Source organism: Pristiophorus japonicus, chromosome 15, assembly GCF_044704955.1.
Source record: "Pristiophorus japonicus isolate sPriJap1 chromosome 15, sPriJap1.hap1, whole genome shotgun sequence".
NCBI classification, from domain to species: domain Eukaryota; kingdom Metazoa; phylum Chordata; class Chondrichthyes; family Pristiophoridae; genus Pristiophorus; species Pristiophorus japonicus.
In genome coordinates this window covers 83,805,490-83,828,879 of record NC_091991.1, presented here as the reverse complement: position 1 = coordinate 83,828,879, position 23,390 = coordinate 83,805,490, and the positions used below count along the sequence as shown (strand labels likewise).

The 23,390-nt window shown below is 48.2% G+C and overlaps 1 protein-coding gene across 3 annotated transcripts in view; it reads left to right on the top strand.

The window, feature by feature from the left end:
* The window catches only part of LOC139280883 (DENN domain-containing protein 5B), a 340,537-nt gene that overhangs the window by 233,036 nt on the left and 84,111 nt on the right, over positions 1–23,390 (top strand). For all 3 annotated transcript variants that reach the window (XM_070900669.1, XM_070900668.1, XM_070900670.1), the window contains exons 5-6: positions 13,798–14,337; positions 20,797–21,028. In XM_070900669.1, the coding sequence (XP_070756770.1) occupies positions 13,798–14,337; positions 20,797–21,028 (772 nt within the window). The remainder of the gene's footprint in view (positions 1–13,797; positions 14,338–20,796; positions 21,029–23,390) is intronic.

Below are 23,390 nucleotides of genomic sequence, written 5' to 3'. Positions count from 1 at the left end.
GAGAAAAACTATGGGAGGTGGAGGTGGAGTGCAATGTGGGGAAGTGTGAGGTCACCCACTTTGGATCCAAGAAAGACAAATTGGAATATTTTCTTCACAAGCTGGTGGAAGCTCATAAACGGCAGTCAGAACGTAGGAACAAGAGTAGGCCAATGGTTAATGGTGGGGGATTCGGCAATGTAATGCCACTGAATATCAAGGGGAAGTGGTTAGTGTTGTGTATGGCGAAAGAGTGAGACTGAACACTGTGAACTCAAAGTAAAGTGTGACCGTAGTCTTTTATTGCAGGTCTCCAGAGTGCCTCTCCAACCTGTGAATCCTCCTTAAATACCTGTGCTCCCAGGGGATTATGGGATCCCTTGGGACTCCATGGGGATGAGCCCTCTGGTGGCTGTACAGAGTAAATATAAGTATACATATATAACAACACTCCCCCTCAAGTCAATAGTGTAACAATTTACAATGTGAGTCGATCTGGGGCCCTTCTTGCCCTGGTTGATCGTCTCGGTGTGAAAGTTGGGTTATTGAATCATTTGTTGGGCCCTCGCTGGGCTGCTGTGCAGCTGGCCTTGCTGGGCTGCCTGGTGTTTTGGGCCCTGCTGGGCTGCTGTGGATGATGGGTTCTGCTTCGTGGTCAACCATGGTGCCGGTTGCCACTGGTGTGTATGTTGGGGGATCAAAATAAGTAGGGTCCAAGGTGTATTGCTCAGGATAGTTCGTGAATCTGAGTTTAATTTGGTCCAAGTGTTTCCGGTGAATGAGTCCATTTGAAAGTTTGACCCGAAACACCCTGCTCCCCTTTTAGGCCACGACAGTGCCGGGAAGCCACTTGGGACCTTGTCCCTAATTTAATACAAATACAGGATCATTGATTTCAATCTCGCGTGACACATTTGCGCTATCATGGTACGCACTTTATTGAAGCCACCTGCTCTCTACCTGTTCATGTAGATCAGGGTGAACTAACGAGAGCTTTGTCTTAAATGCTCTTTTCATGAGCAGTTCAGCAGGTGGGATCCCAGTGAGTGAGTGGGGTCTCGTGCGGTAGCTAAGCAGGACTCAGGATAGGCGAGTCTGCAGTGAGCCTTCAGTTACCCTCTTCAAGCCTTGCTTGATGGTTTGCACTGCTCTCTTTGCCTGACCATCGGACGCTGGTTTAAACGGGGCAGATGTGACATGTTTGATCCCGTTACGGGTCATCAATTCTTTGAACTCAGCACTGGTAAAAAATGGCCCGTTGTCGCTCACCAGGATATCGGGTAGGCCGTGTGTGGCAAACATGGCCCGCAGGCTTTCAGTAGTGGCAGCGGATGTGCTAGCCGACATTATCTCACATTCAATCCACTTAGAGTACGCGTCTACAACCACAAGGAAAATGTTACCAAGAATGGGCCTGCATAGTCGACGTGTACCCTAGACCACGGTTTGGAGGGCCAAAACCATAAACTTAGCGGCACCTCCCTGGGTACATTGCTTAACTGCGAGCATGTATTACATCTGTGAACGCAGGACTCTAAGTCCGCATCGATACCATGGCTAGATCTGCGGGCTGCACCATTTTCACCCCTGTGGTGGGCAATGGCAGCCTGCTGAGAGTATCGGCACAGTTTTCTGTGCCTAGCCTGTGGCGGATGGCGTAGTTGTATGCGGACAACGTGAGCGCCCATCTCTGGATGTGGGCCGATACGTTGGTATTTATCCCTTTACTCTCAGAGAACAGGGATATAAGTGGTTTATGGTCAGTTTCCAATTCGAATTTTAACCCAAACAGGTATTGATGCATTTTCTTTACCCTATAAACACATGCTAACGTTTCTTTCTCAATCATGCTGTAGGCTCTCTCAGCCTTAGACAGACTCCTGGATGCATAAGCAACCGGTTGCAGTTTCCCGAAATCATTAGCTTGTTGCATTACACACCCGACGCCATATGACGACGCATCACATGCTAGTACCAAACGCTTACATGGATCATACAACACAAGCAATTTGTTTGAGCATAACAATTTTCTCGCTTTTACAAAGGTATTTTCTTGGCTTTTGCCCCAAACCCATTCGTCCTCTTTTCGTAGTAAGACATGCAGTGGTTCTAACAGTGTGCTGAGACCTGGTAAGTAGTTCAGGAGTCCCAGAAACGACCGCAGCTCCGTCACGTTCTGTGGCCTCGGTACGTTCTCGATTGCCTCCGTCTTCACCTGGTGGGCCAGATGCCGTCCACAGCTGCAATCCTCCTTCCCAGGAACTCCACTTCAGGCGCCAGGAAAACGCACTCCGAGCGTTTTAACCTGAGCTCCACGCGGTTGAGTCGACTAAGAACCTCCTCCAGGTTCTGCAGATGCTCGACTGTGTTCCGACCTGTGACCAAGATGTCGTCCTGGAAGACCACGGTGTGCGGGACCGACTTCAATAAGCTTTCCATGTTTCTCTGGAATATCGCCGCTGCCGATCGGATTCCAAACGGGCATCTGTTATAAACAAAAAGACCTTTGTGCACGTTGATGCTGGTGAGGGCCTTCAATAATTCCTCCAGTTCCTGCGTAATGTAGGCTGAAGTCAGTTCGAGCTTCGTGAACATCTTTCCTCCCGCCAGCGTTGCAAAGAGGTCATCGGTCTTTGGTAGTGGGTATTGGTCCTGCAGGGAGAAACGATTGATAATTACCTTGTAATCGCTACAGATTCTGATGGTGCCGTTTCCCTTGAGGACTGGGATGATAGGACTGGCCCACTTGTTGAACTCGATCAGGGAAATGATTCCCTCTCTTTGCAGGCGGTCTAGCTTGATCCCTACCCTTTCTCTCATCACGTACGGTACTGCTCTTGCCTTGTGATGGATGGGTCATGCCCCCGGAATTAGGTGGATCTGCACTTTTGCTCCTTGGAATTTCCCGATGCCTGGTCCGAACAGGGAAGGAAATTTGTTTAAGACCTGGGCACACGAAGTGTCGTCAGCGGGTCATAGTGCTCGGACGTCGTCCCAATTCCAGCGTATCTTTCCCAGCCAGCTCCTGCTGAGCAGTGTGGGACCATCGCCCGGTACCACCCAGAGTGGTAGCTTGTGCATTGTTCCATCGTAGGAGACCTTTATGGTAGCACTGCCGATTACAGGAATAAGTTCTTTCATGTAAGTTCTTAGTTTCGTGCGAACTGGAGTTAAGACTGGCCTTGTTGCACCACAACCTTTCGCAAGTCTTTTTGCCCATGATGGACTGGCTCACGCCTGTGTCCAGCTCCATTGACACCAGGAGTCATAGAAAATAGAAACATAGAAAATAGGTGCAGGAGTAGGTCATTCGGCATCTTCTAGCCTGCACCGTTCAACATTTAGTTCAACATTCAGCGTTATCGGGGGACAATTTGTGGTGAATGTGTGCACCCCATGTACCTCTGCCTCATCGATCTGAGGCTCTGGTTCGTCGTGATCCTCCGTGGATCTGTCCTCCTCTGCAACATGGTGGTTTGCAGGTTTAACAGGCTTTGCAGCTCGCCTGCACACTCGTTGGAGGTATCCCATTGTTCCACAGCACTTGCAAACGTACCCTTTGAATCGGCATGAATGCAAACGATGATCACCCCCGCAGCGCCACCAAGGTGTTAATGGCCTTGCATTCATCACCCTTGATGGTGGACTCTGAGACCTCTGCGGACGTGTAGCTGCAGGTATGTGTGACCTACCCTGTACGTTACGATTCGAAAACAACATCACTTTGTTCACAGTACTTATAGCAGCACTTGTGTACTGAGAGATTTGTTTCGTATTGTCACTGATGGCAATGAACGCCTGGGCTATTGCTACGGCCTTACTCAAGGTTGGGGTCTCTACAGTCAGAAGTTTGCGAAGTATGGTTTTGTGGCCAATGCCAAGTATGAAAAAGTCTCTGAGCATGTGCTCCAAATGTCCTTCAATTTTGCAATGTCCTGCAAGGCGTCTTAGCTCGGCGACAGAACTCGCCACTTCCTGGCCTTCAGACCTTTTGTAGGTGTAGAACTGGTGCCTCGCCATCAGAGCATTTTCCTTCGGGTTCACATGCTCTCAGACTAGTGTGCACAAATCGTCATACGATTTTTCCGTGGGTTTCGCTGGAGAGAGCAGATTCTTCATGAGGCCATACGTTGGTGCCCCACAGACAGTGAGGAGGATCGCCCTTCGTTTGGCAGTGCTCTCTTCCCCATCTAGCCCGTTGGCTACGAAGTATTGGTCGAGTCGCTCCACAAAAGTTTCCCAATCATCTCCCTCCGAGAATTTCTCCCGGATGCCCACTGTTCTCTGCATCTTTGGGTTCGCTATCTGTATCTCGGCGCCAGTTGTTGTGTATGGAGAAAGAGTCAGACTGAGCTCAAAGTAAAGTGTGACTGTAGTCTTTTATTGTAGGTATCCAACCTGTGAAGCCTCCTTAAATACCTGTGCTCCCACGGGATTATGGGATCCCTTGGGACTCCAGGGGTTGAGCAGCGTAAATACAAGTTTACATATATAACAATTAGACTGTCTCTTGTTGGACATAGTCATTGCCTGGCACTTGCATGACGCAAATGTCACTTGCTACTTATCAGCGCAAGCCTGAATGTCGTCCAGGTCTTATTGCATGCGGCACGGACTGCTCCATTACCTGAGGAGTTGTGAATGGCACTGAACACTGTGCAATCATCAGCGAACATCCCCACTTCTGACGTTATGGTGGATGGAGGATCATTGCTGAAGCAGCTGAAGATGGTTGGGCCTAGGACGCTGCCCTGAGGAACTCCTGCAGCAATGTCCTAGGGCTGAGATACTTAACCTCCAACAACTACAACCACCTTCCTTTGTGCTAGATATGACTCCAGCTAGTGGAGAGTTTTACCCTGATTTCCACGGACTTCAACTTTACTAGGGCTCCTTGATGGAAACATGAGCAAGCCATTGATCCCCTCGAACCTGTTCCGCCATTCAATGAGATCATGGCTGATCTGTAACCTAAATCCATATACCCGCCTTTTTGCATATATGCAGTAATGACTCTGTGTCTTCAAGAGAGGATTGCAGCGACTATTAAATAAAATACCTAACATTTCTATCAAGTTGGGTTCAAAGTCCCACAATGCATACTAAAGCCATACAATGCTCTACTAGTTGGGTCACACCTGGGGTGCTGCATAATGGGACCATCCAGCCCCTAGCGATGCTCCTGTCATGAGGCTGCTACTGGGTTTAAGATAGGTGAGCCATGAGGAATGATTAAATAAGCTATGAAAAGAGGGACTTTCTATATATATATATATACTGGATCGAGAGAGTTAGTCTGGATTTGAGGACGAGAGTCTGGCTTTCAGTATTCCTGTTTCAAAATCGAACGAATTCCGTCTGTTCATCATCTCTCTCTCTCTCATCTCTTTCTTGGTAAGTATTAGCAGATCTCTCAAGGCATTGCTCATAGTGAATCAGAGGGTGTACTGTGTTCTAACAATTCAGGAGTGACCAAAGTGTTACAGGAAGTAATTGTGACATTTACTGAAGTGTGCATTATACGCCAGACTTGTAATTCGCTGATCTCCAGTGGTTTTGCACGCAGTGAGTCAAGGTTAAGTCTCCGGGTGAAGCAGGTGAGTAAAGAATGGGCAAGGGAGGAGAAAGGGTCGGGGAGGAGGAAAAGAGGGAGTAGGAGGGGTTGGGGGAAAGGGAGGACAATGGGAGGGAGAGGGGGAAGGGGAAGGGTCGGATGATAGAGGGAAATGACTGGGGTCCACCCCCTCCCCTCTCAACATTAAAATAAAATGGCCCCTGGTCCGGGCACAAGCATCTCATGCCTCAACTATTGGCTGCATGGTGTTGGGTATGTGCAACCAGCCACAGCTTGGGTAGAGGGGAGGGGAAGCATGGTAACAGCTGTAACATCTGCATGCAAGCCAGGTGGATAGTTAACGGCTGGGGGAGAGTAGGAAATCACAGCCACCAGATGCAGAGGCACATTACCTGGAGAGGGTAACAAGATGGGTTAGTGATATTAATACAGTTAAAGTAGAGGCTTAAAAAGTTCAAATACACTTCAAAAGGACTCCAAAAGTAAATGCGATTGTTTTTTCTGTTAACCTTTTGTCCGATTTGTGTTGCAGTGGTGTGGGCAATGTTTTGGGATTGTTTTTGTGGGTTTTTTTAGGTTTCCCCCAGCTCCTCGTCCCCAGGCCTCTCACCCCCAGCAGCTGTCCCATACTCTCTCGGAGTGAGATAACCTGTTCAGGACCAATTAGCACCATGTTTGGTGCTGTGATCCCGTGCCCACGTGGAACTGGCTGATCAACTCATTCTATATCTGACCCTCACAGTCAGTCGACACGAGGTGACTTCCCATCGCCCTGGTGCCAGGGGTGACGAGTCAACCTGCGATGGTTAGCTGACTTGATTTGCCAAGCCTGTGCACGTATCGTGGCACTCCGAGACTTGGATGGAAATGAAGCCTCAGCGGCATGAAGATTAATTGCCCCCAGAAACATATTCCAACTTTGCCAGCCCGCTGGCTCAGGAGCGGGAGCTGGCAGCTGGGGATGACCTGGGTTCATTGTGGTGCGCCATCTCCAGGAGGTGTACTGGTGGTGGCACAGTGCGGCTGCACAGTCAGACCTGTGTCAGAAAGCGCTTCGTGGCCACCGTCTTGTCCTGAACCGATGCACTCTCACGCGATGCTGCACCTACACCGATACTGGCCCTTGGCTGGCCCAACATTGTGTGTATGTTGGAGCAAGTCCTGGCAACCAGCAGCACCTCCTTTTCACAAGACAGAGGCAACCCCATTCTAAATGCCTCGATTGTGTTGGGAAAGTAGAACAAAGGCAGAGTTTGTCCCCAGCAGTGTCAGCTGTGGCTGTATGGGGAGCACACTCAGCTCTGAGTCAGAACTTTGTGGGTTTAAGTCCCACTCCAGGGACTTGAGCACATAAATCTAGGCTGGCACTCCCATGCAGTACTGAGGGAGTGCTGCACTGTCAGAGGTGCCGTCTTTTGGATGAGACGTTAAGCCGAGGTCCTGTCTGCCCTCTCAGGTGGATGTAAAAGATCCCATGGCATGATTTCGAAGAAGAGCAGGGGAGTTATCCCCGGTGTCCTGGCCAATATTTATCCCTCAATCAACATAATAAAAAAAAAAGATTATCAGATCATTATCACATTGCTGTTTGTGGGAGCTTGCTGTGTGCAAATTGGCTGCCACATTTTCCACATTACAACAGTCACTACACTCCAAAAGTACTTCATTGGCTGTAAAGTGCCTTGAGACATCCGGTGGTCATGAAAGGCGCTATATAAATGTAAGTCTTTCTTTCACTCAGGCAAAGGGTCGGGGGGGAGAGTCAGATCATTCAGATAGTCTCGATGTATCTTTGCCGTAACCAGAAAATACTGCTGTGATTGCACCAGCACAGTGTCAGTATCAGTGTAGATGGTACACACATGCCAGCTCTTCTGATGACTAAATTGGCAAGCTCACTGCCGAGTGTGGCCTATTCAAATCAGGGAGGTCTATGGTTCAATCCAGTTTCTATTGGATGGCATTAGGAGCGCTGGCATTGGTCCACAGGCACTGAGCCCAATCAGCCAGCCTTCCTGCTTTTGATCATTATCCAGTGACTGGAAGGTGCACATATATGGACAGGATCAGGCTGATGGGGGCCCCCTACTCCCATAATCATCAAGGCTGCCAACTCTGATCTCACCCCACGCATGAATAAAGATCAATTGGGTGAGTACTCGAGGGCATGGGGTGCCCATGCTAGCGTACCCAATCAGCACTGGCTGCATCTCAAAGTAATTCATTGCACACAAAGCAATGTCCAGAGTATCCGCGAGACACGGTAAGACACTATGCAGCGGGCGGTTGTTTTTTTTACCCACCTTAGCGCGGATTTCAATGCCTCAGGAAACGAAGGGAGAAAATTGGCAAAAGAGAAAACTAAATATCCAATTCTAAGCGCTACCAGCAATGCGCTGTGCATGCTGAACGCCCGCACTCTATGTTAACAATCTCATTAGTTAAATAGAAATGTCACTGCAGGCCCAGACTTCAGACTTAATTGAGAGCCTCCAGGGACATCAATGACTGCTTAGAGGTGTTGCGGCAATCCGGGTGGTTTCTATAAATAGCCACACCAGTCAGAAAGAGGCAAAGTCAAGTTAACATTTTCAGAAATCAACTGGGATCAAAAGGCAATGCATGGATTGCCTTGAAACACTGGAGTCTAGGTTCCCTTGGAGATGAACAACAAAAGGAAGAACTATCCAGGGGTACAGGTCCATGGACACCAATTACCCCCTGTCTAATCTCCTAAATTGCCATTCTTATCAGTAGGCTGTTTGACTGTGACAGCATCACAACCAAACCCAATGCTGCCCCTCATCCAGTGTCCACACTTGAAACGTTTGAGCAGGGATAGCTAGTTCCCCCTAAGGTGCACCAATCGGGAGGTCCCGGCAGGCCACTCAGCTGTTATCGCTGGAAAAGATGTTGCTCCTGTGTGTTCACATAGCTGAGCAGCAAATTTAAAGAGACAGTTCCCTCCTCCCAAAAAATTAAAGGGGACATTGACAGCAATCTGCAGCGGAAATCCAGTCTGACATTCCCTCCCTAACTCAGTGACACTGAGGTCAATTCTAGCCTTCTTACCATGGTGGGCTTTTTGTGAGAATGGGATGTGGGCATGGCAAGTAAGGATGGACTTGGAATGTGCTGAGTGTGGGGGCCTGATAGCCTAGAATCACTCACAATCATTTGGGAAAGACCACAGACTCTAGCCCCAGGCCTGAGACCGGCCTAAGAGCCGAAACACAATAGTCACATTTTCAACAGGATTTGTGGAATTTTATGAGGTGTTTTTTTGTTTTTTTTGTACAGATTAGCAACGGTTATCAAATGTATTTGTAACCTAATCAGCGGGTTAATGGGGAAAAGGCCAGATGAAAACATTTTCATCAAGCATTTCTTAACAATTTGATTGGTTCACCTTCTCCTTGCCAATCAATTTGCAAAAAGTACACTGAATAAATAAGCAGATGAAGAAATGTTCACTGAGCCAAAATATATATGGCTACTAGCCAAGAAATCTGGTGAAGGAAAAGTGTTGAAAACCTAAGTTGTGGTGAATAGGAAGGGCATGCTGACATAAGGTTTTTAATATATTAATAGATAGAGGTTATATTGATCCAATTTTTCAAACCTTACTGGTATTTTTTTGTTGAACCATCAATGCAATCAGTTGAGATAATTATTACCACAAAAAAAATACAAGTCAGTGGCATTTATATGAAAGAAGCTCAAGGCCATGGAACCAAATGGCAATACTGGGCTGCTTCATTAAGCAAAATATAGCTTTAAAGAATTAGATGCCATGAAGCATCAATTGCGCATGATTTAAAGCAGACACAACACATCAATCATAGTCTTGCTCTTCTGTATTATTGTTATTGAGGAACAATTGAGAACAGAGAACATGTTGGAAAACAAGGACTGGAGTACATCGCCTTTGGGAACGGATTAGAATTCCTATCCTGTCCTTTCCTAGCAGGTGTTCATTGAATCATACAACACAGATAGATGCCACTCGGCCCAATGTGCCTGTGCTGGCTCTTGGAAAGAGTTATCCAATTAATCCCACTCCTCCTCTTCCCCATCACTCTGCAAATTTTCCCTCCGTGTGCTCGCTGACCGACATTGGCGCCTGGTCCTGCAACACAACGATCTTAAAATTCTCATTCTTGTTTTCAAATCCCTCCATGAACTCTCCCCTCCATATGTCTGGAATCTCCTCCAGCCCTTCAACCTTTCAAGATTTCCGTGCTCCTCCAATTCTGGCTTCCTGCGTATCCATGATTTTAATTTCTCCACCAGTGGTGGCCAGTTGTGGGATTCCCTCTGTAAATCTCTCCACCAACCTCCCGCTCCTCCCTTTAATATGCTCCTTAAAACCTCCTCCATTACCTTCCTCTCCGCCGACGGGATCGCGGGGCTGCCCTGATTTCCCAGGCGGTCATCGTGGGCGCGGTGCGGGGCGGACAGTTTGGGTAAGACTCAGAACTCGCGGTGGCGTCGCAACCAGAGGCATTGCACACCAGGCGCAACTCTTCCCGGGAGGATCGCGGCCGGGCGCTAGAAACCTCACCGCCGCCTTTCACACCGCTCCGGGGCGAAACCTGGAGCGCAAAGGACCGGAAAATCCAACCCCAACGTGTTTCATTCCCCTGTGCTGACATTGCTCACCTTGCTGTGACCACACACTTCATTGACAGAAAAAAAGCCCAGTTGGGGTGAATGCACTTACAATGTAATGCTGCTGCTGTACATGAGGCAGCAGAGCAAGTTATAGGTGAATTATATTAGCAGTAAAACAGAGACAAGAGGGCATAATATAACAACGAGAATGAGTTCGATGGGAGGCTGTTGGCCTTTAAATCCAATTCTTCAGTATTGGATCATTGAAACTCCATTGAAATGTTTTTTAGTCTTGATACAGTTCAGGATAATGTGTTTCATCATTGAAAAGAGCCCAGCTCTCGGACTTATTAAGATTTGTTTCCGACATCTTTACTCCTGGGGACAGTAAACCGCTTAGCTCGTGCAATAAACTGCAGCTGCTGAAGTACTTGAATCATCCCAGGCAGTGTTAGAGGCTGTTTTGCATGGATTTTTACCATTTTAGTAGGCCAGGGGGGTGGCAGCTGGAGTAACACCAGATCTTTCAGTGAACAGTGAGGGTTAGAGGTGCCCCAAGAAACGCACTGGATTTTCGGTTGTCTAACGCCTCAGTTAGCGCCCAGAGGGGGCGTTAATGGCAGCATAAGAGGTTACCGACCGGGAGTGCAGCGTTTAGCGCCGTGACCGAAAGTTCATTGTAGGCTCACCGGAAGCGCAAACCACTAGCGCCCAGCTACTGACGATCGCTCCGAACATGGCTTGTTCCTGGTGCAACGCCCACGCTTAAGCCCCGGTCAGTAAATTCGCTGCGTGCGCCTCATTGAGCGCTCACCAATAACAACGTCTGGAAAAACAGTCGGTCCAGGTTCGCAGAGTCGGTAACTGGTGGCTACTTAAAGAGATGAGGAAACGCTTCCCTCGGAGGTCACAACTAGTGCAATGTTTACACAGAGCACGGTGCGTGAGCCTCCGAGTTTGCAGAAACAGGCAGAAATAAGAGGTCAGCTTGAGAATAAGTGATTTTGAGGTGATAATGGGTGCATTACCATGCCGCGCCTTTAAAACTCGGCTTTTCCCGGGATCTGAATCAGAGTTTGGCTCTTTGGCGCAATGACTCAGTTAAATTTAGCGTCGGCATTCCCCCCTGCCCCCCACCCCGAGTGCTCTCTCATGCCCCGTCCCAGCCAGATCAGAATGACATTGACAGTAGTTGACAACCTGTGGGGAGGTGAACATCTGGATAAATACCCTCCAAAAATTGGACACTGCAACTTGAGGCCTCCATCAGGGAGCTTGTTGTAGGCTGGGATCAGGTAATGTGCTGTTCGTGTGTGAGTCTTGTAGAAAGCCTCTCTTTTCACATGAAGCCTGATCGTTTACAAAATATAAAGCCCAGCTTCCTAAACCTATCCTGATAACTAAGGGTCCTTAAATTAGGTACCAATCGTGTGGCCCACTTCTGAACCGAGGATCTCGATATTACCCACCACATGATGAGCACCAAAACTGCACACAGTATATTTGATGTGCCCATGCCTTGTACAGTGAAATGGTCATTCTTCTAGTTTTATGTTTAATTCTCCCAACTATAAAACCCTCATTTAGTTTCACAATAGCCTTGTCATGGTCATGGACTTTAAGTGAATCATGAACTACAACCTTCAGGTTATTCTCCCACTTAGCAACTTAGAGTGGGCAATCATGTATGACGGCTACCTTCGGAGAATTGCCTCTCCCCGAATACATCATCCTGTATTTCTCTACATTAAAAGACATCACAGGCCCATTTCACCATTGAGCCTAGTTGTGCCTGCAACCGTGCATATAGGAACAGGAGGAGGCCATTCAGCCCCTCGAGACTGTTCTGTCACATAATTAGATAATGCCTGATCTGTACCTCAACTCTGTTTATCTGCCTTTGCTCCATATCCTTTGATACCCTTACCCAACAAAAATCTACAAATCTTAGTTAGGGGCAGGCCGGGGAAGAGAGGAAGGGGGGGAAGGAAGAGAGAGGAGGAGGGGGGGGGAAGAGAGAGGGGGGGGGGGAAGAGAGAGAGGAGGAGGGAGGGGGGAGGGGAGTGAGAGGAGGGAGGGGGGAGGGGAGAGAGAGGAGGGAGGGGGGAAGGGGAGAGAGAGGAGGGGGGAAGAGAGAGAGGAGGGAGGGGGTAGGGGAGAGAGAGGAGTGGGGGGGGAAGAGAGGGAGGGGGGAAGGAAGAGAGAGAGAGGAGGGAGGGGGGGAAGAAAGAGGAGGGGGAAGAAGAGAAAGGAGGGGGGGAAGAGAGAGGAGGAGGGGGGGGAAGAGAGAGGGGGGAAGGAGAGGAGGGGGGAGAGAGAGGAGGGGATGGGAGAGAGAGGAGGGAGGGACGGGGAGAGGGGGGAGGAGAGGAGTGGGGGGCAGAAGAACGACTGACCGCCCTCCCTCCCTCGGGACCTGGCCTGTTCTGGATAAGTGATTTTTCCGGATGAGGGGTGGTCACATTAAATTGGATGGTACACTGACCAAGGGGATATCGGGGCTGGGAGTGCGGCAGAGAGATCATTGGGGGGGTGGTGGATCACAGGGTCAAGCCAGCGATTGCGGGAGTCGGCAGCGAGGAAGGACTTCAATTTGTTCATGTCGGAGCTCTGCGCATGCGCCACCCAGTGGCCGGGAATGGTTCTGGATAAGGGAGTTCTGGATAAAGGAGGTTCAACCTGTACAAAAAACGTGCTTCCTGATTTCGCTGCTGAATGGTCCAGGTCTAATTTTAAGATTATGCCGCCTTGGTCTGAATTCTCCACAAGCGAAAATAATTTCTCTGTCTCTACGCTGTCGAACCCCTGTATCATAAAACCTCAATTGGATCGCCCCTCACCTTTCTAAACTCAAGGGGATACAAGGAAGGCTTATGCAACCAGTCCTCATAATTTAACCTTTTAAACCCTGGTATTATTCTGCACACATCTGCGTTCCTCCGACTGATGGCGATTCATTGAGCTCTGCTGGTAATGTGCACATGTGGATGTTGGGTAAGGACCGATCCCGGCTTAGGTGTAACCTCTTAGGTCGAATAGCCTGCTTGACACTCCCTGTCAAAAATACACATGAGCAGTGGGCACGTGGGAGAGGTACTGAATAGAGTCCCTGTGCCTATGCATCTGGACCCGAACAAGGAGTTTGTACCTGCAAATGAGAAGGACTTAAACCTGTTGAAGCGTGAGATGAAAAAGCTCTGTACTAAATTTCGATATTTAAATAGGAGAGCAATGGAGAGAAGATTGCAACTTTACAACAACAACAACTTTACAAGTGTCATCGTTAAGTATAGAAAGAAAGAACTTGCATTTATATGGCACCTTTCGAGATATCTGGACGCCCCAAAGCCCTTTACTTTTTGTAGTGTAATCACAGTTGTAATGTAGGAAAACATTGCAGCCAATCTGCGCATAGCAAGCTCTCACAAACAGCAATGTGATAATGAGCAGATAATCTGTTTTAGTGGTTTTGGTTGAGGGGTAAATATTGGCCAGGACACCAGGGAGAACTCCCCTGCTCTTCTTCGAAATAGTGCCACGGGATCTTTTGCATCCACCCGAGAGGGCCGCACAGTATTTGTACAGTCCAAGGCAGAATTGTCACTCACTTTTCCTTTATCCACTTGCAGGCGAATCTCTGTTTCGTGGACATTGACAACCACTTCATCGAGCTGCCGGAGGATTTCCCGCAGTTTCCCAACAAGCTGGAGTTCATCCAGGAGATCTCGGAGGTGCTGCTTCAGTTTGGAATCCCGCCCGAGGGGAACCTGCACTGCAGCGAGAGTGCCACCAAGCTGAAGAACCTGGTGCTGGACGACCTGGCCAATGACAAAAAGAACGGCAACCTGACCGGCAACACCATCAACATGTACGAGCTGCTGAAGGGCAACGAGACGCTGGCTCGGCTCCAGGCGCTGGCCAAGCGCACCGGCGTGGCCGTGGAGAAGATGGAGATCGCGCCCCCGCCCGCCGCCAACAAGGTGAAGGACACTAAGTGCCGGTGCAGCGAGGAGGAGCTCCGCGATTACAAGCTGGGGGTGCAGCTCCGCGAGGTGTTCGCCAACCGCTTCACCCGGATGTTCGCCGACTACGAGGCCTTTGTCATCCAACCCACGCAGGATATGGAGTCGTGGCTCACCAACCGGGAGCAGATGCAAAATTTCGACAAGGTAATTGCTCTGCTCCTTTTCCCCTCGTGTTATTTAGTCCCTCAGAACGCTCGAAGTACAGCCAGCCCGGCCTCTACTGCCTGGTGACACTGCGTCCCTGATTGTAATATATATAGCTCCACCTGTGGACTCCTGTGGCACTGCAGCCAGTGCTGTTTATAACAAAGAAAGGGAACAGGTCACCTGACTGGTAAGTTCCAGAATGTTCTGCCATCTTAAGGCTGTGTGTGTGTCTGTGAGTTACTGAAAATATAACAATGATAAATAAAGTCTTGCATTTATATAGCACCTTTCACAGCCTCAGGACGGCCCAAAGCGCTTTACAGCCAATGCATTATTTTTGAAGTGTAGTCACTGCTGTAATGTAGGAAACGCGGCAGAGCAGGTCTCCAGTCGTCCTGATTAACCCTTGCCACTGGATAAAGGCCTAGCTCTGTCAAGCCAGTGTGGTGGCTGATATGCAATGGTCACCACACGTTAAAAAAATCCACACACAGGCATCTTCCACCCTCTCAATTGGAGTTCAGGACTAGAACATCGGGTCCTTCATTGAAACATCTGTGAACTCATGTGGAAGCAAGTCATCCTCGTTCGATGGACCGCCTATGATGATGTAGAAAACATGGCAGCCAATTTGCGCACAGCAAGCTCCCACAAACAGCAAAGGGATAATGACTAGATAATCTGTTATTTTCGTGATGGTGGTTGAGGGATAAATATTGGCCAGGACATCAGGAGAACGCCCCTGGTTCTTCTTTGAAATAGTGTCGTGGGATCTTTTATGTCCACCTGAGATGGCAGATAGACCCTCGGTTTAATGTCCTGTCTGATAGACGGCTCCCTCGACAGTGTAGCACTCCCTCAGCATTACAGTGAAGCGTCAGCCTAAATTTTGTCTAGTCTCTGGAGTCTGGCTTGAACCCACGACCTTCAGAGACTTGAGTGCTATCACTAAGCCATGGCTGTGAGAGGGCCCCACAGGGCGAGTCTGATGAAACAACTGCAGTTACGGCTCTTAGGACTAATGGCCAGTCGTTCTATGGCATGGCACGTGCGACTTTCAAAAAAGTGAATGTGATGAAGAGGTTATACACTTGCCCAGATTGACTTTCTGCCCATTTCTTTCCTGTTCCTCAAACAAGGAGAAGGGCATTGGCACTGGGAAATGGAACAGGTCAGGAGTAGACCTAGATGAACACTTCCTCTACTCTACTCCAGCAACCTGCTGAAAGCCAACCTGGTGCAACCATTACTTGCACCAATGTCTATTTTCCCATTTCTCACATTGCCCTCACTGGATGAGACTGTCTACTTAGTGCCACATGCCCACCAGGGAACTGGATGACCCTATTGCGGCTGGGTCGTTTCATTGGTCTGCGTGGGATTCAAAGGTTGAAAAGTCGTCAGCTTAGCGCCCTCTGCCATCCCTACCCCCCGCAGAAATAAAATTATATCGAGCGAAGGAAGGCTGGAAGAAAGGATTACCTAATCCTATTGACGTGTGCTGTATCTTAGCTGAAGGTGAATGGCTGAGCATCTTTGACCGTGGCAGGGAGCCAGATGCTGATCACAATGAAGCGCGTGCTCCTGACAATTGCATCGTTTGGAAGTGCCTTTTCTGTTTGTACCCCCTGTGATTCAAGACACCCTTCAAGGTTAGTTTGCAGACACTCAATAAAGCAGACACAGTCTGTAATGTATTTGCTTCATGGGTTCTTTGCTTAAGAATTCATAGCAACATATTGCTATTAAGAACTAGTTGCTTTATTAGCAAAAGGTTTAACAATCACACGACACATTACCAGTTCATCCACCAGGCTCACAACCACCTGCCTCATCGTGGACCCCCTAGAACCCAACTGGCTTGGGGTTTTATTGAGTCTTGTGAACATTACATGACTGGCTAAGCCACTCCCAACTCAACAACTCTGCAAACCTTTTGTGCCAGTGATCCCGATTGGCACGTTCTAGACTCCTTGGCGGCAACTATGCGAGAAAAGTGACCGGGATCACCTTGATTGCAATTCTGTTTACTCCGTTTTCTGATTTAAAAAATGGCAAAAGCTCCCAGGATGGAATCTGCAACTTCCAAATATCTCAGTTGCACAATTGTCTGATGCCCATATTTTTTCTGTTTCTAATGAATTGTGTCGTATTTTGTTTGAGCCAAAGAGAGTCGCAAAATAATCGTTAATTTCTGACCAGTTCCCCCTATTAGACTGGAGGCACCCCGCAACAATCAGCTCAACAACAAACTAAATGTTCCAGATTTTGTGGTTGTAATGACGGTGAAACTGTCAGCATTCGCCGTCATTAGTCTGTGAGGTTAACAACAACAACAACCTGTATTTATATAGCGCCTTTAACGTAGTAAAACATCCCCAGGTGCTTCACAGGAGTGTTATAAGACAAAACAAATACATTTGACACTGAGCCACATAAGAAGAAATTACGGCAGATGACCAAAAACCTGGTCAAAGAGGTAGGTTTTAAGGAGCGTCTTGAAAGAGGGGTAGCGAGGCGGAGAGGTTTAGGGAGGGAGTTCCAGAGCTTGGGGCGCAGGCAACTAGAGGCATGGCCACCGAGGGTTGAGCAGTTATAATCAGGGATGCTGAAGAACAGCAACTTCTGGCATCTGCACATGTGCAGTTAAACACAGAAATCCAGAAGTTGCTGTTGCTGGTTCCCTGCTCCTTCTTAGGGTGCACTGTTGACGACCTCACAGACGGAAATCTTACAAATCACTGAACTGATGGGAGCTTCCCCTTTTATGCTGTAATGAGATTGTTAAAATGCCCCAAAAAGTTAACGAGGTATAACTGGGTTTTTAGCGGCGTATTAAGTCACACTTACTACTGAACAACCTCTCTGGCCCTGAAAACCTAATTTTATATTTCTGGATAAAAATTCCATATTTATTTAATATAATTTTTTTTTTAAGTTTGTTTACGATAGTTCAGCTTCGACCTTAATTTATAAAAAGTGAAGGATAATCAATCCATTTTACTTCCTGGTTTGTGGTCTGTGAAAATTCTTCAAGGTGAATGGCTGCTTAGCCAGCTTGATGACATCACTGTTGCTGGACAATGAAGATCCCCACACTTGGCGCCAGGAGAAAATTAATGCGGGAAAGGTGAAATTGACGCCACAGAGATTGCTGGATCTTTGCGGGCAGCTTTCTTCAAGATTAGCGGCGAGCGCCATCACATCGCTACGAACCGCAAAATCCGGGTCATAGTGCTCGCGAGTTTCAAATGTCATCTTATTCTGGTAGTCAGCAAAGACTAGCGGAGTGTCCAGTGGTGGGTGCAGGTCGGCAAGCGCTTGAAGCAACACAGCACGATCCAATTCCATGTACCGATTCCTCAGAGGAGGGACACGCATTCTGAGGACCCGCTTCCCCTCCATAACAACTTTCACATCCTGGACCTACAGGTGGAGTTGTGTTGAATTTAAAAACTGAGTTATGGTTCCTTCACTTCCCCGGCCATGCCTTAGTGTGTGATGCAGGTGGCCTAGTGCAATGCTGTGATGTACGATTCTATGATCTGGAATTGTCGCTATCATCATCATCATAGGCAGTCCCTCGGAATTGAGGAAGACTTGCTTCTATTCTTAAAATGAGTCCTTAGGTGACTGAACAGTCCAATACGAGAGCCACAATCCCTGTCACAGGTGGGACAGATAGTCATTGAGGGAAAGGGAGGGTGGAACAGGTTTGCCACACACTCTTTCCACTGCCTGCGCTTGATTTCTGCATGCTCTCGGCGCTGAGACTCGAGGTGCTCAGTGCCCTCCCGGATGCACTTCCTCCACTTAGGGCGGTCTTTGGCCAGGGACTCCCAGGTATCAGTGGGGATGTTGCACTTTATCAGGGATGCTTTGAGGGTGTCCTTATAACGTTTCCTCTGCCCACCTTTGGCTCGTTTGCCATGAAGGAGTTCTGAGTAGAGCGCTTGCTTTGTGAGTCTCGTGTCTGGCATACGGACAATGTGACCTGCCCAACGGAGCTGGTCAATTGTGGTCAGTGCTTCAATGCTGCGGATGTTGGCCTGGTCGAGGACGCTGATGTTGGTGCGTCTGTCCTCCCAGGGGATTTGTAGGATCTTGCGGAGACATCGTTGGTGGTATTTCTCCAGCGACTTGAGGTGTCTAGTGCACCAACATGAAAGCTGGTATTGAGGGATCCACCAGAGTGATCCCAGGAAAGAGTGCCAAAAGAGTGCTAGTCATTTGTGAAAGGAGGCGACTGAGAGGTCAGCTCATAAAGGTATAGAAGACAATGTAGAAATCTGGAGCACAACCCAATTAAACTGTGACAGTACAACAATGGGGCACAGGCTCAAACTGATGACAGGCAAATTTAGCACAAGTGTCAGGAGATTCTCCTTCACACAAAGATTGATCGTAGCCTCAAACTTAGAAGAAAGAGGGTGAAAATACAGTTTAGATTTAACTACTTTACACAAGGGATGGTGAATGCATGGAATGGATTGCCCAGGGAGGGAGTAGGATTCGATGGCAGCAGCAAATCCAAGCAGGAACTGGACAATTACCTTGAGAAAAATCAGATGGAAGGTTTTGCGAGATATGATATTTCCCAGACGCTGGGATTGGCTGGATTGGTGGTGGTGTTTACTGGTTCTACATATTTCCATGTACCTATGAAATGCATTGCATGGACTTCGGAGCAGGGCAATTTCTGAAATCATTTGAGAGACCGGTTGGGTGGAGATGGAGGTGGTGTTGTTTTTATGGATGGATGAGCTGAAAGTGCCTCCTTGTGCACATGTATCTTGTGAAATCTAATTAAAGAAAGCCAAAATTATTCAGAAATGAAACAAGATCCACTGATCGCTCTGCACCAAGAGAGAAGAATTAACTTGTATTTAACTACCGTCTTTCAGATCCCAATAGATAATCAAGTACTTTTGAAGTGTAGTCACTGCTGCCATTTTGCGCACAGTTACGGTCCCAGAAACAGAAACGACCCAATAATCTATATTTGGTTGTGGTCGTTGAGGGATGAATATTGGCCAGGACACCGGGAGAATGCCCCTGCTCTTTGATGGGATTGAGAGGTTAGACCTAGCAGGAAAGATTGAACATGCTGGGACTCTTTTCTCTAGAAAAGACAAGACGAAAAGGTGGACCTGATAGAGGTCTCCAAGATTATGACAGGATTTGATAGGGTAGACATAGAAAAGATGCTTCCACTTGCGGGGGAGACCACAACTCGGGGCCATAAATATAAGATAATCACCAATAAATCCAGTAGGGATTTCAGGAGAAACTTTTTACCAAGAGACTGGTTAGAATTTGGAAATCGCTGCCACAGGGAGTGGTTGAGACAGATACATTCAAAGGGAAGCTAGATAAACACGAGGGAGAAAGTAATAGAAGGATATGTTGCTGGGGTTAGCTGAAGAGAGGTGGGAGGAGGCTCGTGTGGACCATAAGCACCGGCACAGACTCGTTGGGCTGATTGGCCTGTTTCTATGCTGTAGCTACTTTGTAATACTTGTCTCATTCAATATTCTTCGCCAATGCAGTGCTCCCTCGGTATTACACTCACTTATCGGTCTGGATTGGGTGCTCAAGTCTCTGGAGTGGGGCTGGAACTTCTGACCTAGAGGCAAGATTGCCACTACTGAGCCAAGCTGACACTTAAAACATTTGAAGGAAGGAGTGGCCAAGAATGCCTGGTTGCATTTCTTCTCTTCTTCTTAGGCAGTCCCCCGGAGTCGAGGATGACTTGCTTCCACACTGAAATGAGTTCTAAGGTGACTGCTGAGGCCAATGGAGGACCTACCATCTCTGTCATAGGTGGGGAAAGTGGTGGTTGGTGGGTGGGTGGGGTGCTTGGTTTGTCGTACGCTCCTTGCGCCATTTGTGCTTGGCTTCCGTGTGCTCCTGGTGAAGAGACTCGAGGTGTTCGCCGCTTTCTCGGATGCTTCTCCTCCACTTTGAGCGGTCTTGGGCCAGGGATCCCCAAAAGTCGGTGGGGATGTTGCATTTTTTCAAGGAGGCTTTGAGGGTGTACTTGAAGCATTTTATCTGCCCTCCTGGGCTCGCCTGCCGTGACTTAGCTCGGAGTAGAGTGTTTCGGGAGTCTAGTATTGGGCATGTGGACAATGTGGCCCGTCCATCGGAGCTGATCGCGCGTGGTCAATGCTTCGATGCTGGGGATGTTGGCCTGAGAGAGAACACTGACGTTGGTGCGCCTATCCTGCCAGTGAAGTTGCACTAAGCCGTAACAGATTCTGCCCTTGAACATTTTCACTAAGCCACAAATAGGGACTTATGTGACTATTTTATTCCAAACCCATGGACAAAACATGTAGGGTATTAATCATCACGGTTCTGCATTAAACCAAGAATGAACTTGTATCTTGACTTCCATTTTATGTACATAAGACAGTTAACGAAAGAGTAATGGATTATTTACTTTCATTTTAGGCCTCGTTTCTTTCCGACCAGCCAGAGCCCTACCTCCCCTTTCTCTCCCACTTCATAGAAACCCAGATGTTTGCCACTTTCATTGACAACAAGATTGTGTCCCTGTGGGAGGAGAAGGACCCCCTGCTCAGAGTGTTCGATTCGCGCATTGAGAAAATGAAGATCTACAGTGTCCGCATCCCTGTGTTACGCACTTCAAACTATCAGAAATGTACCGTCTTGAAAGAAGCTGGTGAGTACAGTTGTTCTCGTTTGTCTGCTCAGTACTGTGCGGGCAGGTATAGGGGGAAGGATCATCTTGTGCAGGGTATATAATCATATCAATAACATGAACCGGGCATACTTCAGCACAGTGGTTCTCAGCTCACAATACTGAGCTCCAAAGGCTGAATCGAGTGCAGCTGTCTTGCTTCTGCAGTAACTTGACCTTCGAGGACACCTGCTTGTTGCTCCAGTTTTAGCCTGTAGGCAGTCGTGAATATATTTAAAAGCTTTATTACGCTCCAAATTGCTGCCACATTGATGGTACTTACAGTTCAGGTTACCATCCCTCAAGGATTGTTGGAGCCTCGAGGAACTGAAGATCAATTAATACAGACTATAATCATTTCAGTGCGGCCTAGTGAGCAAAGGACCTGCTTGGCATAGTATTAAACCACACAGATCAGAAGGTCGCTACTTCAATTCCTGTCCAGGCCTCAGCTTGGCCAGCCGAGTAGTTCAGAAGCCATAACTGACTGCTGGCCGAAAGATGGGAGAAATTCTCCAGGGTACAGTTATGGTCTTCTTATTTAAGGAGGGATATACTTGCATTGGAGGCAGTTCACAGAAGGTTCACCAGGTTGATTCCTGAGATGAAGGGGTTGTCATATGAAGAAAGGCTGAGCAGGTTGGGCCTATACTCATTGGAGTTTAGAAGACTGAGAGGTGATCTTATTGAAACGTATAAGACTCTGAGAGGGCTTGACAGGGTAGATGCAGAGAGGATGTTTCCCCTAGTGGGCAAATCTAGAACTAGGGGGCATAGCCTCAGAATAAGGGGTCGCCCATTTAAAACAGAAATAAGGAAGAATTTCTTCTCTCAGAGGGTCGTGAATCTTTGGAATTCTCTATCCCAGAGAGCTGTGGAGGCTGGGTCATTGAATATATTTGAGGTGGAGATAGGCAGATTTTTGAACGATAAAGGAGTCAAGGATTATAGGGAACGGGCAGGGAAGTGAAGTTGAGGCCAAGATCAGATCAGCCATGATCTCATTGAATGGCGGAGCAGGCTCGAGGGGCTGGATGGCCTACTCCTGCTCCTATTTCTTATGTTCTTGTGTTCCCGCTCCTGATCGCTGTCCAGTGACTCCCGCTGGAAAGCGCATGTGTGGTGTTTGCACGTTGAGAGTGAAGGGGTCTTGTTTGGCTGTGCGATTCTCCAGTGTTGGAACAGCCTGCAGACAATCCACGTCTAGGAGCCTGCGTAAGGAACTGGGGGTAAAACACATTTCAGGACAAAATGGCAACAAACACTTGTATTGAATTTACAAAATCATAAATCACTCAAGATGTTTATAAGGATGTATGCAATGATATAAAATCCAGATGAATGAAGGGAGGATTGAGTGACCTTTAAATAGAGGATCATTAATAAGTACCAATGGTAATGGTATGCATACAAAACTAAGGAAGTACCCCAGATTCAAGTGAGTTGTGGTCAGTTTACATTATATTACCATTAGAGGGAACAACGTGTGGCGGCCTGGTCCGGAAATCGGCGCGGTACCAACCTGCAAGACCATCAGCAGGCCGGGGCCATTAGAGGGAGCAACATGTGGAGGTGTACCACTGTAGGGAGTAGTGCGTGCTGCTGCAGGAGGGCAGCGGCTGCAAAGAGAGCGATTGGATTGGACTTCATCATAACCCAGCAACAGCTGCAGGAAAAATGCAGGGTGCAGCGCCAGCCCTTATACATGACCTTTTTCAACCTTACAAAAGCCCTTGACACTGTCAACCGCGAGGGTCTATGGAGCGTCCTCCTCCGTTTCAGATGCCCCCAAAAGTTTGTCGATATCCTTCGCCTGCTCCACGACGACATGCAGGCTGTGATCCTTACCAACGGATCCATTACAGACCCAATCCACCACCAGACCGGGGTCAAACAGGGCTGCGTCATGACTCCTCTTCTCAATCTTCCTCGCTGCCATGCTCCACCTCAGTCAACAAACTCCCCGCTGGAGTGGAACTAAACTACAGAACCAGTGGGAAGCTGTTTAACCTACGCCGCCTCCAGGCCAGGTCCAAGATCACCCCAACCTCTGTCGTTGAGCTACAGTATGCGGACGACGCCTGCGTCTGCGCACATTCTGAGGCTGAACTCCAGGATATAGTCGATGTATTTACTAAGGCATATCAAAGCATGAGCCTTACGCTAAACATCCGTAAGACAAAGGTCCTCCACCAGCCTGTCCTCACTGTACAGCATTGCCCTCCAGTCATCAAGATTCACGGCGTGGCCCTGGACAACGTGGACCATTTCCCATACCTCGGGAGCCTCTTATCAACAAAGGCAGACATTGATGCGGAGATTCAATACCACCTCCAGTGCGCCA